This window comes from Triticum urartu, chromosome 2A, assembly GCF_056163025.1.
Source record: "Triticum urartu cultivar PI428250 chromosome 2A, HENAU_Tu73, whole genome shotgun sequence".
Classification (NCBI taxonomy): domain Eukaryota; kingdom Viridiplantae; phylum Streptophyta; class Magnoliopsida; order Poales; family Poaceae; genus Triticum; species Triticum urartu.
In genome coordinates this window covers 250,793,269-250,809,861 of record NC_141874.1, presented here as the reverse complement: position 1 = coordinate 250,809,861, position 16,593 = coordinate 250,793,269, and the positions used below count along the sequence as shown (strand labels likewise).

The window sequence follows — 16,593 nt, the reverse complement described above, 5'->3', positions numbered from 1 at the left end:
ATTATTGAGAAAACACCGTGGGCGATGACCTCAGGCAACACACACAGTTTCTAGGAATAAACCGTGTTAGATTAATGGAAAATCACACATGACATCCTCTTGAAAACTATTTGCGTTAGGCCACCTGGCGCAAAGGTTTACCACATAAAAACTGTGTGTGATGGACAACCTTTGCCACACAGTTTCTTCTACGCACCGTGCGTGATGCATTCAATAACGCAAATGATAAAATTGTTAATACCGTGTGTAATGGAAACGTTAGCACAAACGATTTAACGGGGAAAATTGTGTGTGATGTACCTGTGAACAGAAACATTTTCCTTGAAGCGACTATGTGGGATGTATATACGAATGGAAACATTTAGCAGGGACTGACTGTGTGGAATATACTTACGACCGGAAATGATTTCTCTTGTATAATTGTATTTTTTGAGCACTACTGTATGTATAACCGTATTTGGCCGCTCGCCGGCCGCACACACCCTCATTTTGCCAAGTGTGTGTGACAGGAGGGCATATCCCTGACGGTTTCTAGGTCGTGTGGGAAGGACCCCGCTATCGCCCAAACTCACTTGACTACGGTTCCAAATGCCGTCGCAGAAAGGGGTTAAAAACCGTTTGTATAGCACCTCGCTATACTAGTGTTTGTGAGTAGTTATGTTTGTTCCAGAGGACATGGGAGAAGTCTTGTTATAAGTAATCATGTGAATTTGGTATTCGTTTGATATTTTGATGAGATGTATGTTGTCTTTCCTCTAGTGGTGTTATGTGAATGTCGTCTACATGACAATTCACCATGATTTGGGCCTAGGGGGTGGCATTGGGAAGTCATAACTAGATGATGGGTTGATAGAGTGACAAAAGCTTAAACCCTAGCTAGTTTACGAGTTGCTTCGTAAGGGGCTGATTTGGATCCATACGTTTCATGCTATGGTTAGATTTATCTTAGTTCTTTTGTAGTTGCGGATGCTTGTGAGAGGGGTTAATCATAAGTGGGAGGCTTGTCCAAGGAAGGGCAGCACCCAAGCACCAGTCCACCCACATTTCAAATTATCAAAGTAACGAACACGAATCATATGAGCATGATGAAAACTAGGTTGATAGTAATTCCCATGTGTCCTCTGGAGAGCTTTGCTTTATATAAGAGTTTGTCCAGGCTTTTCCTTTCCTACACAAAGGACTGGGCCACCTTTCTGCACCTTATTTACTTTTGTTACTTGTTACCCGTTACGAATTATCTTATCACACAACTATCTGTTACCGATAATTTCAGTGCTTGAAGCGAATACCTTGCTGAAAACTGCTTGTCATTTCCTTCTTCTCCTCGTTGCCTTCGACACTCTTACTCATCAAAAGGACTAAAATAGATCCCCTATACTTGTGGGTCATCAAGACTCTTTTTTGGCGCCATTGCTAGGGAGTGAAGCTCCTTTGGTGAGTGGAATTTGGTATGGAAACATTTATGTAGTGTGCTGAAATTTACTGTCACTTGTCACTATGGAAAATAATCGTTTGAGGGGTTTGTTCGGGGTATCTTCACCTCGATCGGAAGAGGAAAGAGTTGCTCCTCAACCTACGACACCTACTGAAAATATTTATTATGAAATTCCTTCAGGTATTATAGAGAAACTGCTAGCTAATCCTTATGCAGGAGATGGAACATTACATCATGATATTCATCTAATCTATGTGGATGAAGTTTGTGGATTAACTAAACTTGCAGGTTTGTATGAAGATGATGTCAAGAAGAAGGTATTCCATTTATCTTTGAAGGGAAAGGCATTGACATGGTATAGGCTATGTGATGATATTGGATCATGGAACTACAACCAACAGAAATTGGAATTAATCAGAAGTTTTATCATATGCAACTAGTTCATCGTGATGGGAACTATATATATATATATATAGGGTGGGTCTATTATGATAATACCCTTAAGAGTCTTATTATGATAACACCGGAGCTTATTCTGATAACACTCGCGAGCCGACCCGTAGCTACAAATTGACCCCAAAAGCAACGGTGCCGAACTGCTCACGTAAAATAAAAACCCTGCCTTATCCTCTCGTGCCCACTCCCTCTCTGTCTCTCCACGACCCCGCGTCCCATCCCGCAACCTCCGATGCGGGGCCGCGTAGCTACCCTCCCCGCGCCGCCGAACCGCCATCTACCCTACTCCCCCGCGCCGCCAACCTCCCCTGCGGCCACCACCGCACTCCTACCCCACGCCGCGCCGCGCCATCTACACCCGCGCCGCTGCGCCACCACCCTCCCCGGCGGGATCCGCACTGCCCCCTGCTGATCTTAGTGGACAACGATGGAGGGCGGCGGCTCCTGGACAGCAGGGACGGCGGCGGCCTCCACCAGCCACCACGGTCGAGGGCCACACCGACCTTCTCCTCGCCTCGATTTGTAGGGCGCGGCGCCCTTCCCGTCCCCTCGAAGTTTTGGGGTGCCAACGACCCAACACGGGACCCGCCGCCACCCCGCCCGACATCGCATTCCTCACCTCGGCTAGCCGGAGGGCCTCTGCTCCTCTATCTAGCGCCGACCATGGAGTTGACAGGGCCAGTGCGCTTATGGAGTTCATGCAGTTCGCCCCCGCGCCGCGTGTGATTCGGCGATGCCCTCACCACACCGTGACATCCACCTCCCCTTCTCTTTGGCCGCCATGGCGACCTGTAGTGGGCCTCGATGGCGACCTTGGTGGGGAGGGCGGCAGCGTTCCCGGGCTCGTGCAACTACTGCCCCCAATCCCCTCCAGCTCCCCTCGTCCTCGCCCTCGAGCAGCAGCGCGGTGGTTGCCGCTAGACCCCTCCGCGTGCAGTTCTCTTGCCATGAAGTTGCGGTTAGCGGCAGGGCATCGACCACCAGGACGGCATCCTACCACCACGGCGTCTTTCCCAATCCCTCCTCATTCCAACAACGGCAGCGAGGTGCTCCACCACGAGTCCGGGGAAAGGACAGGCTCTGCCGCGCCGGGAACGAGGGATTCCACACCGGGAGCAATTTGCCAGGGACGGGAGAACCACTCCAGGTGATGCCATTTGCGAGATCCTGGATGTGGCATTGCAGTGCATCTGGATCTCTCTAGCAGTGCGCTGCGTGTCCTCATGCGGTTCATCCACGGGCGCCAGGGATCACCTCCCACCTGCAATCTTGCCCCTCACACCCCAGCCCGCATGCAGTTCAGTTGATGTGTTCGTGCTGTGCGTAGTGCATCTGCGTGCAGTCGGCTGGCCGGCGGTGTGGAGTGCATGTGTGTCGTACCCACGGTGATGTTCACCGCTGCGTGGTGCTTCAGTGCAGTTTGCAGTTTTCAGAGGAGTTCACTTTTATTATTTTTGGAGGAATTTTTTTCCAAATTTGTAAGGACATGGTTTATACTTTGGTAAAAATCGATGCAGTTTATTAAGAAAACCTTTGCGGTGCACTTTGCAAAACAAGAAGGCCGTGAAGTTCAAGGGTACTCTGATGCATTACGCACCCGCGGTTATGTTAACTATATACTTTGCAACTATATTTTGCAGGAAGAGACAAGCACGCAAAAAAATTGATGCACCTGACTAACGCTGACCATGTAGTCCAATAACATTGCTCATGTAGTCTAGTTGAATTTACAAAAAAAAGGTTAAAAAATGATAAAACAAGTATGTCGTTCACTTCTATATATGTTGTGTTCACTTGCCCTTGTCACTGCGGTCCACTCTCGCTTATGAAAAACCTTAGAAAAATGGACAAAAAGAAAATATGCTTATGAAAACCCTTAGAAAAAAGGATAAAAAGAAAAATATGCAGTGCGCTTGCCCGTCCGATGAAGTGCGGGTTTTAGTCTAAAGAAGTGCACTCCACCTCGTTTGGTAAAATTTACATCCCACAAAAAAGAAATCATGCAGTGCACTTTGTCTGTCCAATGAAGTGTGTTTTTTAGTCTAAATAAGTGTGTTTTTCTGTCTGATGCAGTACGGCTCGTTTACGGTAGTCTCGAGGTTCACTTTTCATATTATTGTGGTTCACCAACACTCGACATGAACTGCACTTCACCTCGTTTAGGAAAATTTGCGTCCCACAAAAAGGAAATCATGCAGTGCACTTGTTTGTCAAATGAAGTGCGGTTGTTCGTCCGATGAAGTGCGGTTTTCAGTCGGATGAAGTACCCACGTCGATTTGGGTGTCGCGAAAAACAGAGTGTCCGCATTTCGGTAAATTTAAAACTGCTCTTAAACCGTAAGGAATTAGAGAGAGTGTTCTACATGAAAAAGTTGTGTCTCGTTGATATCTTTCCAATGGCATATCTTTTGAATCATTTCGACAACCGGTTTGTAAAAATTTCGCGAAAAACGGCCGCTGCCACTCATTGTCCGCCGCACAATTTTCAAAATTAACTTAAAACTGTAAGGAATCTCAAAACCATTTCTACATATGAAAGTTGCGCCTTGTCCATAGCTTTCCAACGACATATTACACGCCTCGTTTCGATAAATGGTTCAAAAACTAGAGCAAAAACAGTACCGAAAATTGCAAAAATTTCGAAAAAAAGAATTCCGTGATTTAGTAAATTCGAAACTGCTCTTGAACCGTAACGAGTTAGAGAAAATAATAGATATGAAAAAGATGCGGCTCGACGAGATCTTTCCAATGGCGTATCATTTGCCTTATTCCGATGAGCGGTTTAGGAAAAATCACGAAAATACGCTCGCTACCACTCGTCATCCGCCGCACTATTTTTGAAACTGTTCTTAAACCGAGAGGAATCTCGAAAAGTGTTCAACATGATGAAGTTGCACCTAATCAATAGCTTTTCAACGATATATTATACGCCTCGTTCCTATAAACGGTTAAAAATTAGAGCGAAAACAGTACCGGAAAACATTGCGTGCAGTTTTTTCGACACGAAGTTCACTCGTGTGAGTACTGCAACACACTTGGTTCAAACAATGACGTGCACTTGCATTGAGCATGCATTGCGGAAGTGTTATCAGAATAACTATTCTGATAATATTATCAGAATAGACCGGCTGTATATATATTATTCTGTTACCGGTAACAGAATATTATTCTGTTACCCTCGCCCCCTATAAGGCGCGACACATCCACGAACGACCCAGCCCCAATCCGACTCGCTTCCTACCGCCGAAGGCAGCCATCGCGGGCGAGCGAGCGACGGCGGCAGCCGAAGCGAGGGAGCCCGCGGATCTATGATTGGCCGGCGACAGATCCGCCGCCGCCTCCTCGTTCCTTCTGTCACCGGATCCATCGTCGGGGTTGTCATCCCCACCTCCTGCCTCCCTCCGTCGCCGGATCCATCGTCGGAGCCGTCATCCCCGCCTCCTGCCTCCCTCCGTCGCCGGATCCATCGTCGGAGCCGTCATCCCCGCCTCCTGCCTCCCTCCGTCGCCGGGTCTCCTTCTCCGGGGCAGTTATCCCCGCAAGGTGCTTCCTCTACGAACCTCTTCGCCAGACGTCCACCACAAGCAGGTGCTGTGTCAATGGTGCCGCCTCGCAAGAACATGCCAGTAAGAGGCCCACCAGACGTACACTAGAGGTAATGTCTGCTCCCCACGTTTGTGTCACTCCATCAGTTCATCAGTCCTGCTATGAAGAAGAACCCGATGGTACATTGCAAATGCTAGCATCAGTCCATTGACAACCCTGCCACTTGATGCACGATTAGGATGTCGAGGTTACTGTCAGTGCATCTAATATGCTATCTTCAGTTCAAGTTAAAAAAAATAACACATATGCGTCAGTCCAAGTATAGTGACAAGGTTCAGCTACCGCTGAGAGTTGTATGTTGTTATTCCTAAGAGTACAAGTCATGTAATTGCGTCAGTTCGAACGAGTAAAAAAACTTTTAACAAAAAAATATATAAAATTGCTACACAATAAGGTCAGTGATACATAAGCTAGCAGTACTTGTGATGTATATGCATTGATGCACGATTAGGATGTCGAGGTTACTGTCAGTGCATCTAATATGCTATCTTCAGTTCAAGTTAAAAAAATAGCACATATGCGTCAGTCCAGGTAGATAGTGACGAGAGAGTGCCACAGTTACACAGTAAGTTCAATGATACATAAACTAGGAGTACTTCTAGTGTAGTTCCATAAGTTACAGAAGAACAAAGGAGAAGTCATGCATGAGTTCAATGTCCAGTTTACAAAACAGTGCTAAAAAACAGTACATCAGTACATCCGTGTTTGAACATGAACGTTCATTAGTTCGACTGAAAATGAAACCAGATTAATCCCAAAAACTTTTGAATGTTGTTTGCAGAAGCATGCAAGGCGGCGCACACAGCAAGCATTTCATGAGCAAAACAGATATGGGGCACCACCTGGTTGGGTAACACCAGAAATACCGCCTGGATATTTCAACAGTACAGGCAGATTTGAAGATACACCGCAATCATCAGAAGCACGGACAGGTCCTTCTATACAGCAAACAGCAATGTCTGGGAATGCAAGCTTTGCCGCTACTGGGTTGCAACTAGGCCAACAATATCACCAACAACAAATGTTTTCCTTCCCCAGTGCATGCAAAAAGCCAAGGACAAGAAGGCTTCCACCAGTCGCTCCGTCAACATCAATCATCCGTGCTGCAAAAGCAGTTGCGACGGGAAGACCAGGGCAAAAAGACAGAAATTTTGGCCACTGTAGCAGGTTCAAAAGTACAAGATATGAGCCATATAGACAGGAGCAACATCACAATGAATCTGAGGAGAGACGTCCGTACAACGAGAGACGGAGATCTTCGTCATCATTGCTCCCTCCAAGAGATGCATTGCTGCATGTGCCAAGGGTGACACCACCGGCGCCCATAAACCAGGGAGAACAACAAACACCAGAGGCAGCGCAGAGCTATACACATGTAAGTATCCATATAGAAAAAATACAAGCACAATCCATACCATGGTGCTATGACCACCCCATCTAACATTTTTGTTTTGTCACTGTTGTGTGCAGCCACCTGACATTGAAGCTTATGTTCTGCCAAGGCTAGAGATGAGGTTTGAAACTTTCAAAGAAACTAAGAACTTCTACAACGTATATGCGAAGCACGCTGGTTTTGCTGTCAGGGAAGGCCCCAAGTTTAAGACCATAGCCTACCTTTATTGCACGTGCTATGGAGTTTATGAATCAAAGGTGTCTGAAGCAAATAGACAGCGTAACAAGATGACAGCCAGAACTAACTGCGGGGCTAAAATGAGGCTGAAGAAGGAAAAGGATGGAACATTTGTCGTAAAAGAGATAGTCTGGGAACACAACCACAGGCTACAGCTCACCGCAGAAATGCTTGTCTTCTTGCACTCCCACAAAAACTTTGACAAAACAATCTTGGAGTACGTCAAGTACCTGCAGTTCAAAGGCATTGAACATGCGCAAATCATGAGCATTCTGGGCGGTGATGACCCTGGTAGCTACTTCCTCGAAATGAATGCCAAAGACCTGATTAACCTGTAAGTACAAACTTGTTCTCCTCCCATAAACCGCCTACGTCTTTTTTCCTCTGTCAGTACAAAAAACATATCAAGCAACGCATGACCTGACGCTAGTTCAACATGCATTTTTCAATGAACTTTTTATATGCAGGAAAGCAAAGAATTCAAGATTGATGATGTGGATGATGTCCTAAAGACTGTCAACTTCTTTAGGGAGATGAAAGCTATAAACAGGGAATTCTTCTGTGACATGCAACTCGATGAGTCCGACAGAGTTAAGAACATATTCTGGGTGAATGCAAGCTGCCGAGGAGCATATCAGGACTTCGGGGACTGCGTAACGGTTGACACAACATACAAGACCAACAAGTACCATATGCCACTTGGGGTGTTTGTCGGAACTAACAACCACTTACAGACTACATTCTTTGGTTTTGCCCTGATAAGAGATGAGGATGCAGATTCATTCAAGTGGCTGTTCAGGACATTTTTAAGGTGCATGAGAAGGAAGGCTCCTACATGCATTCTCACAGGCACACCCGCTAAAACCACCCCCAACCACCACCGCCCTACCAAAAAAGAAAAGGAAAATAACACAGTAAAAATGTTGTGTCAGTTGTATTGGTATATATGCACGACCATCTGCTGACCACTCCGAGTCTATCATTACCAGACCAGTGCCAGGCAATGGCTTTGGTGATCGCAGATGTTTTCTAGAACAAAGTACATAAGCTATGCCGCTGGCACATTATGAAGAAGTACAGGGAACACCTCGCGTACCTGTATTTCCTGCACCAGGACCTTAAGGATGAATTCACATCAATTCTCAACTGGCCCCTTATGCCAACTGAGTTTGAGGATGCCTGGAAAAGACTCATGGATAAGTACAACCTCCATGATGATGCCACAATGGTGGGCATGTGGAACGAGCGTGAGAAATGGATATCAGCCTACTTCAAAGAAATTTTCTGCGCCAAAATGACATCCACACAGCGAAGTGAGAGCATGAACTATGTGATCAAGAAGAACTACGTAAATGAGAGACATAACCTACACCGGTTTGTTAGCCAGGTAAACTCCTGCGTCAACACCAGGAGGCAGACAAAGAACCAGGAGACAATGGGTAACCGGGTATAGCACTATCACTTGTCGTAAGACAAAAAATTACATGCTTACTAAAGTAAAAACTTCATTAGAAGTTTTTCCTGCGAGAAAACTAACAATTTGGTCATCATTCTTGCATCTGGAGAAGGAACAAAACACGCTGACCTTCTATGGGTTTGACACCCAGATGGCAAAGCTGTACACGTGAGCTATGTACAGCGAGATCAGAGATAGGCTAAAACTGAGCACTCTCTTCACGGCGACAGAGACGGAAGAGCCCACAAAGTACCTAGTGCGCTACAACCACCCGCAAAAACTGTCTGTGTGGGCTCAGCACGCGTTCTAGGTGGTTGCAGACCCCCGTGGGAGAAACATATGAGTGCGAGTGTAGGCTATGGGACCACACAGGTGAGGACTACAAAAAAGATGTTACATACTGTACTACTTTTTTTTGCAAAGTTTTTGTTCGAATGAAATGAAAAAAAACATGCACCTCTTCCAAAAACAAATATAGGTCTTTTCTGCGTGCATGTCCTGTGCATGATGCAGGCAATTAAGGCTGAAAGCGTTCCAGAGAAATACATACTCAGGAGATACACCAAACGCCCGAACATCTAGCCAACATTTGACAGAAATGACTTGAGGACAGTAGCGTCAAACAAGGCATCCCAATACTGCATTGAAAGCTCACTGCTGACGCTGAACATGAGGGTGCACAGAAAAAGCTTGAGAAGCCAAGAGCAAATGGCAAGGACGCGGGTCGTCATGGACAAACTTGAACAAGAACTCGACGCCATGCATTCTGCTGAAAATGGAGGTGTCGCGGACAATGAAGCCATTGAGCAGGATATTGCTACAATGTTGTCCGAGATGAACCATATGGGAGCTATTGACCCGTTTGAGAACGAGGAAGAGGAGCAGCAGCAACCGAAGCTTGCCGGTGTGCACACTCAAGAGCACCGACAAACTCACATGCGAGATCATGAGCTTGATGGTGCTGTAGGCGAACGACATGACAATGGCACATCCTACCAGCAGCAGCGGGAAAGGGTGATTAAACCCCCAATATTCTCAAACACAAAGGGGAGGAAGAGCAAGACGCAAGCAGCGAAAGCTGCGAAAGCAGCAGCTAAAAAGCCACCACGCCCCATCAAGCGCGTGGAATTTGGCCCGGACGGCAAACCCCTCGGGGTAAGGGCATGCGGATTCTACAACATCGTGAGCAACCATAACTACCACACATGCCCACTCCGCACAGATGCCATTGTCAACAAGAACAAGCAGATTGGAGCCACCCAGCTTTCTACCAATGGAGACAACACACGTAATAGCTACACTTGCCGCAAGTGTGGCGGAACTGACGGACATAATGCCCGCACGTGCAAAGTGGGCAAGGAGGTCAGTGGAGCTGAACATAAACAGGGCAAGGTACAGAGTTCCAAGCAATCAAATGAAGACGATGAAGAAGAAGAGTTTGATGAGAATGACGGCCAATCAGACGAAGACAATGAAGATGACAGTGTCGGGGGCGAGGAAACTGAAACTGACGATGAAGCTGCCAAGGCTCAACCTGGAAAGAGCGCCGGCAAGGCACAACATTCGGGGACAGTTAGGAGAAGCTCAAGACTGAACAATACATAGTGGTTATCCTGCTGCGTCAACTAAAAAATAACCTTGTAATCTTAGTTGAATCAACACACAATGAGGAAGCATTTCACAAAACACTGTCGTTTACCAAAACTTATTTAGCTTTATCGTCAATTTCTCGATCAGAACTAAAGTTATTTTTTAGTTTCTGATTTGTGCCCGCTGGAGCAGTGACATTATTATGTAAACCATTTGATAATCATTTTGAATGTAGTCACAAAATACGTTTGAAAAAACTTATCTGGATATATCCGACGCAAAAGGCTACTATGAACCAGTAACTCAGGAAAAAAATATGTTAAGGGAAATTTTAAACTCTTGTCGTCAGTACAAGGCAGAGTACACATCAGTACTGATATAATTTCTGATTTGTGCCCGCTGAAGCAGTGACATTATTATTTAAACCATTTGATAATCCTTTTGAATGCAGTCAAAATAACTTATCTTAATAATCCTTTTACATTATTTAAACATAGTAGGATTGCTCTATCTTGTAATTGAACGACTGAAAAATTGTTTTCAGTTCAACTACTATATAAGTCTTCAGTACAAAAAAAACTTAACCAAAACGAATTCCCGATGAAACATTGGGCCACACTTAAAACACAACACAATATATACTAGTTATTACATAGTACTCGACAAGACATCAAACACTACAAAATAGAGCCTACAATGTTTTCAAGAGATATATCACACAACTATGCAATTCACTATGCAAATGATGACAATTTATCCTATGCATCAGGAGCCAAAGCCTGAACCTCCTTGGGAAGCTCCATCACCATAAGATGGTTATTACGGTTGAACACAACTCTATACAGATCCTCAGCGTTCCAATCAACAATGCGTGGCTGCAAAACAATAAAACAAATTATCAAAAATCATGACACATAAAAAAAGGATGCACAATAAGCCAAAACAGAAAGTGAAAAGCTCAACAAGAAACCCACGTCATTATCTCGAATGTTCTCAACGATCTTTTCACCATCATAGCATCTCGCATACTTCGGAGTATAATGGACACATTCATTCGGCCCTTGAAGTGGAACCTTGAGAAACGTTGGTTTCTTTGCAAACAGCTCCCAATTGGGCTGCTTGCTCACATTGTACTGAGCATCACCATACACAGCCTTCATTACTTTGACCAATCTAGAAATCTGTAAAAAAACAAAACAACCCACACAGTTTTAGGTCTCAGAAACAGCAGAAACAAAGATGCAGAAATATTAATCCAGTACAGATAATAAATGTCACTCACAATCTTCTCACAGTCTTTGTGATAGGTGTTCTTCGAAGGACGGTGGTTCTTCGGATAAGGTAAAGAGTCAAGGATGTCAACGCTACTTCGGTACCGATTCATGACATATAAGGAATAGTGGCTCACTTTCATATCCTTTGATAAAACCATAGGCTTGAATAGAGCCATCATGATCTAAAAACAAATGACCAAAAAAGAGATGTTAAATATTCAAAGTAAAAACCTGCATCACAACAAACAAATAAAAACCAAAAATCAGCTAGTAGATCTCACAAGGTCGGCACTGAGCAAGTCTTCATTAGCTTTAACATAGCTCTTGAAATCTCTCGCTGCACTCTCCACATTAAACACTTTATTTTCATCCTCGTAAAACAAACAGTCAAGCACAACCTGCAAAAAAGCCAAAATAGAAAATAGACAGCGGAAAAAGAATCAACAAGCAAAGTATTATTAAAAATCGTAAAAACAATAGATAGTCTTGTTCAACATAAAGAAACCGATCTGATTGATTACCGTGATGAAATATGGACTCAGCAATATCCTTTTCCCAGATGCGAAATCAGCATTTCTATCGGGATCTTGCTTCCAATCATCAATGAGGAAGTCAATTACATCACCCTCCATCATTTGCCCAGGTGAAAAAACTTCCCAGATGCGATTCCCAGTGAAGTTAGTTACGTTTCCATCAGGCTGAGGTATCATTGAGAATGTATTCCTGCAGCACACACAAGAACAAAAAGAAGGAGAAGCAAGATAAGGCATTCATAGCAGTTCGAGTTGTATAAAAAGGAACAGTTCAGGCCATATTTATCTAGCAGTTACAAACAACAGAAGAAAAGGAAGAGGAAAAAATAATGAGAGATACTCACTCGCCATACTTCTCACGCCATTCATTACTAAGCAACAGATTATACAACCTGCGAGCCTTGTCCAGGTGAGGGAATTATAAGGGTGAAGCTGCTGCACAGGGGAGCAAAACTTTATAGGAGCTTTGGGCGCACGCTTCGTGCTTACAACATTGCCAGAATTCAAAGCGGGATCTTTCCTAGCACCACCAGCTCTACGAGCCACTATTCCAGCAAGGGGAGATAAACCTTTGGCAGCAGCGCTCCTCGTGACTCTTCCAACGCCAGCAATCTTGTCAAACACATCATCATCACTATCTATCAATTCCACAATGGGATTCTTGGGTGTAGTAGGGCTATCTGCACAAGCAGCCATAAAACCTCTCAGAGCTCCCAAACGCCCCTTCATAACACCAGATCTTGTCTTTTCGGGAGAACACCCCTGGCTAAGATCAATAGCTACGCGCTCGAGCTCCAAGAACTGGCTACCAAAGAACCTGTAGTCAGGCTCACCAAGATCCAGCCACTCACCTGAAAAAAAAAGACCACACAAAGCGTAAGTTCAAATAATATTTCATGAAAGTACTAATAGAGAAGTACAAGCTGCAAAAAAATTACAAAAGTCCATGCACACGTACAGGGTTTGATGACGAACAAACCCCGGAAGTCAACATCAAACACATCGCTAGTTGTGCAGGTATACAGCAAAGTCTTCCTAATGTCCAAAATGTCTTCATGGCTGTAATCGGCCATTTCAATTACACCATCCTCCCGGCAATAATAGGTCTTGCAGTTTTGTAGCATAAAGAATCCACAATCATGCATGTAAACAAAGGAAAAATAAAAAAATGGTACAACACAAAATCCAAAAAATACAGGAACAACATCCTCCAGCAACAAAAACAACCAGCAAAAATCATTAAAAACGGATACTCACGTGTTTTCCTGCTGAGGCACCTGCACAAACTCGCAAGAGAAACCATCAATATGCGCCGGTGAGAACGGTTTGGCCCTGTCTACACTGGACTCCCTCCAAAGCTTCTTTATATTATCTGTCATATTCCTTAAGAATCTAACTGCATCACCCCAGGTTTCATCACGGAGTGAATCAAGACACTCGAAACGACGGAACTTCAAATTCAGAACAACCAAGCACCAATGCCCAGATACTTCACTAGGCTTCATGGTAGCCACAAATGACGGCGGATCAAATGTAGGGAATAGAAGCTGGAAAAAAAATCGCAGAGGAAAAATGAATTTACCAAACAATAAAATAAAAGAGGGAAATTGAAATTCATAAGTACAAACAAAAAATCAAATAATCATAAAGAAATTATATCCACCGCCCAAAATTGAGGAACAATCATATCAGTTCAATTCCCTTGCAACAATAAGTACAGCTTTAATAAAACAAGCACAGATCAAGTTCATTCCCCACACCTCCCAAAACTACAAAGAAAACATGAAAGTTCTAGTTAATGAGTACAAAAAGTCCAAGTTCACCTACTTGGTCAAAACCATCAGCACCTGATCTTGTGAACCAATTTAGCACATTGGAATCAATATTTCCATCACGGATCTTGGTCTGTTGTACAAAAAGAACAACAATAGTTAGAAAATTGGCAAAACAAGTTATCATCCTATTTACGAAAAAGCAAAATACTGACCGTCACCCATTTGGGAACTATCAACTTGTCAGTGTCTCGATACTTCTGACGTAGAGAATATAAAACAACATCAGCACTGTCTGAGTTGAGCATGCCAGTGGGGAAAAACACTTTAGAAATAGAACCAACACTGGCATCACATTCTTTATGTTGAAACATCGGCTTGTGACTAGGAAAACACAAAAGATTACATGAATTAAAACTACTGCAACAACAACAATAATCAAACTAGAGAAAGAAAAAGAGACAAAAAATGGTACGGGCAAAATCCCAAACTAACCATTTCGTACGGTTCGTGCGCAACCTCGTAACAGCGAAGAAAAACGTATCAACCTTAACAACATTACCACTTTCTGCTTGCAGAAAATGATGAAAAATAATAAGTTCAACAACTACAAGAGAACGTGTCCAAAATGCCAAAATTGAGAAGTACACCCCATTTACAAGTCCTTACCTAGACTATCAGGGTTTGACGACGATGGTAGTTCCTGTGATGAGACCATTATGCTTCCAATTTCAGGGTTTAACGATGGGACATCTTGAGAGGACACCAATATTGATGCGCTTTCAGGGTCTGTAGAAAGAAAATCCTGGGACGACAAGAGCGCCTCCTGCGTCAAGGGGTCAGAAGAAATTGATAGAAGTGGATCATCATCCTCGGATGGCACCTCCTCCACGCTAGAAGCATATTGCAATGCATCACCGTAATCAAGACCTCCAGGCGGGAAATTCTCCGGCGGCAAATCTTCACAACCAGAAACATTTTCATTCCCAGCAATACCAACACCAGGCGATTTGGCATCAAGTATGCTGGCAGCACCAGCATCCTCATCAGCAACTTTGGTACCAACATTGCACCCACTACTCAATGGAACATCATGAGCATCATCTCCACCACTAAGGACAACCTCACGCTCAACAATAGTAATCTGATGAAAATAAAAATTCAGAAAAAAGTAAATAATATGAACAAAACTAACAATAAAAAATAAGCTACCAATAGGTGCACAGAAAAATAAACCTTGGAAGCATTCACAGCAACATCATCGAACTTGCTGCTGCTAACATTCAAAGCGACATCACCAACAGGCAAACAAGGCTCATCTCCAACAATAGGACCCTGATTCAAATGTAATGAGACAAAAAAACAATGCTATTATGAGCAACAATAAACGGTGTGGGATAGAAAAATGAATAAGCAAGACACATTGGTGCGCATGAAATTTTAAGAAAATATTAATAAACACAATGAAAATAAAAATAACCTTGCACTTATCAGTGGATAGATCATTAACTCTACCGTCAACAGCAGCCTCAACATTATGACTGGTCTCCTGCATGAAAAGAAAAATTAATAAACAGATGTAGATCGGGAAGTTCAACTACAATACTGATAGCAAAACAACATAGTAAAAACATACAAACAATGAGGACTGACTCACATCAACAACAGGGTGCTGCGAGCCAACATCGTTCGTACGCTGATCAGAAACATTAGCCTCAGTACCATCATCAGCCCTGTTGTCGGTGCCAGCAGCCTCATCGTGATCAATCTGCTTGAAAGAAAATTATTAATAAATAGATGAACATGAGGAAGTTCAACTACAACACTGACATCAGGACAACAACATAAAAATTGCAAAACACCAAGGACTGACTCACATCAACATCAGGACGCTCACAGCCAACATCATTCGTTTCATGGTCAAAAACATTAGCCTCAGTACCATCACCAGCCCTGCTGTCGGTGGCAGCAGCCTCATCCTGCTCAAACTGCTTGATAACAACATTTGCACTTTCTTCATATGGCTTGCAGCGAGAGTTTTGCATAGTTCTGAAACGCTTCATGTTGTTCAACATGCAAACCGAGCTCGGAACTAGATTAGCGGCACCGTCGCGCATATCACCGATTAAAATTCTCTCCATCTCAATGTAGTCAACAAATTCCTCAGTGTTAAATTGATGACCTTCAGGAAGGATACCATTGATACAGCTCAAACGCTCAACTGTCGTTGGGACCTTTTGCAGCTCAGAACACACATTACTTAAGATATGCTCAGCGCGCTCTAACGCTGAAACAGCAACATCAATACCAAAACCCTGCCTCTGTGAAGCACTAGCATTACTAGGGCCAAGCGGGCATAACCAGCACCCTCAACACCACGGCCATCCCTCAACTCATCGGGCAGAGATGAAAACTTCGGAACCTGAGACGACGGCATCTCCAGGACTGGCCGTTTATACACTCGGAAAAAAACAACCTCCTCTTGAGTTTTCCACTACAAACAAAAGGGAAAAATAGTTAATCAATCAACGCAACACATAGGGAAAAATTAATCATGATATTAACAGATTTAAAATCAACACCACTAATAAAACTTTAACTGTCATTGCCAATTTGTTAGTATTTACCAACAGGCCAGTTGAACAAAGTTATTCAGTTCAACCAAACACGAAACAACGGTACTAAAAATCCATACCTAAACCATACAAAATATAAACAGACAACTCTACAGTACACATGTCCACTACAGCAAAAAATAGCTATACCTAAAAATAAAAAAAGGTCTGCAAGAGACAAAACAAACAAAACTCACCGGAAGCTTCCCAAACACCCAAGTCTTTG

General features: G+C 43.8%; 1 protein-coding gene across 1 annotated transcript in view; it reads left to right on the top strand.

Annotated features, from left to right (window-relative positions):
* Positions 1-9,165, top strand: part of LOC147984722 (protein FAR-RED ELONGATED HYPOCOTYL 3-like) — a 45,303-nt gene extending 36,138 nt beyond the window's left edge. The window contains exons 4-7 of the mRNA XM_087541227.1: positions 6,968-7,461; positions 7,657-7,938; positions 8,208-8,574; positions 9,097-9,165. Coding sequence (XP_087397353.1) covers positions 6,968-7,461; positions 7,657-7,938; positions 8,208-8,574; positions 9,097-9,165 — 1,212 coding nt within the window. The remainder of the gene's footprint in view (positions 1-6,967; positions 7,462-7,656; positions 7,939-8,207; positions 8,575-9,096) is intronic.
* Positions 9,166-16,593: the final 7,428 nt, after the last annotated feature.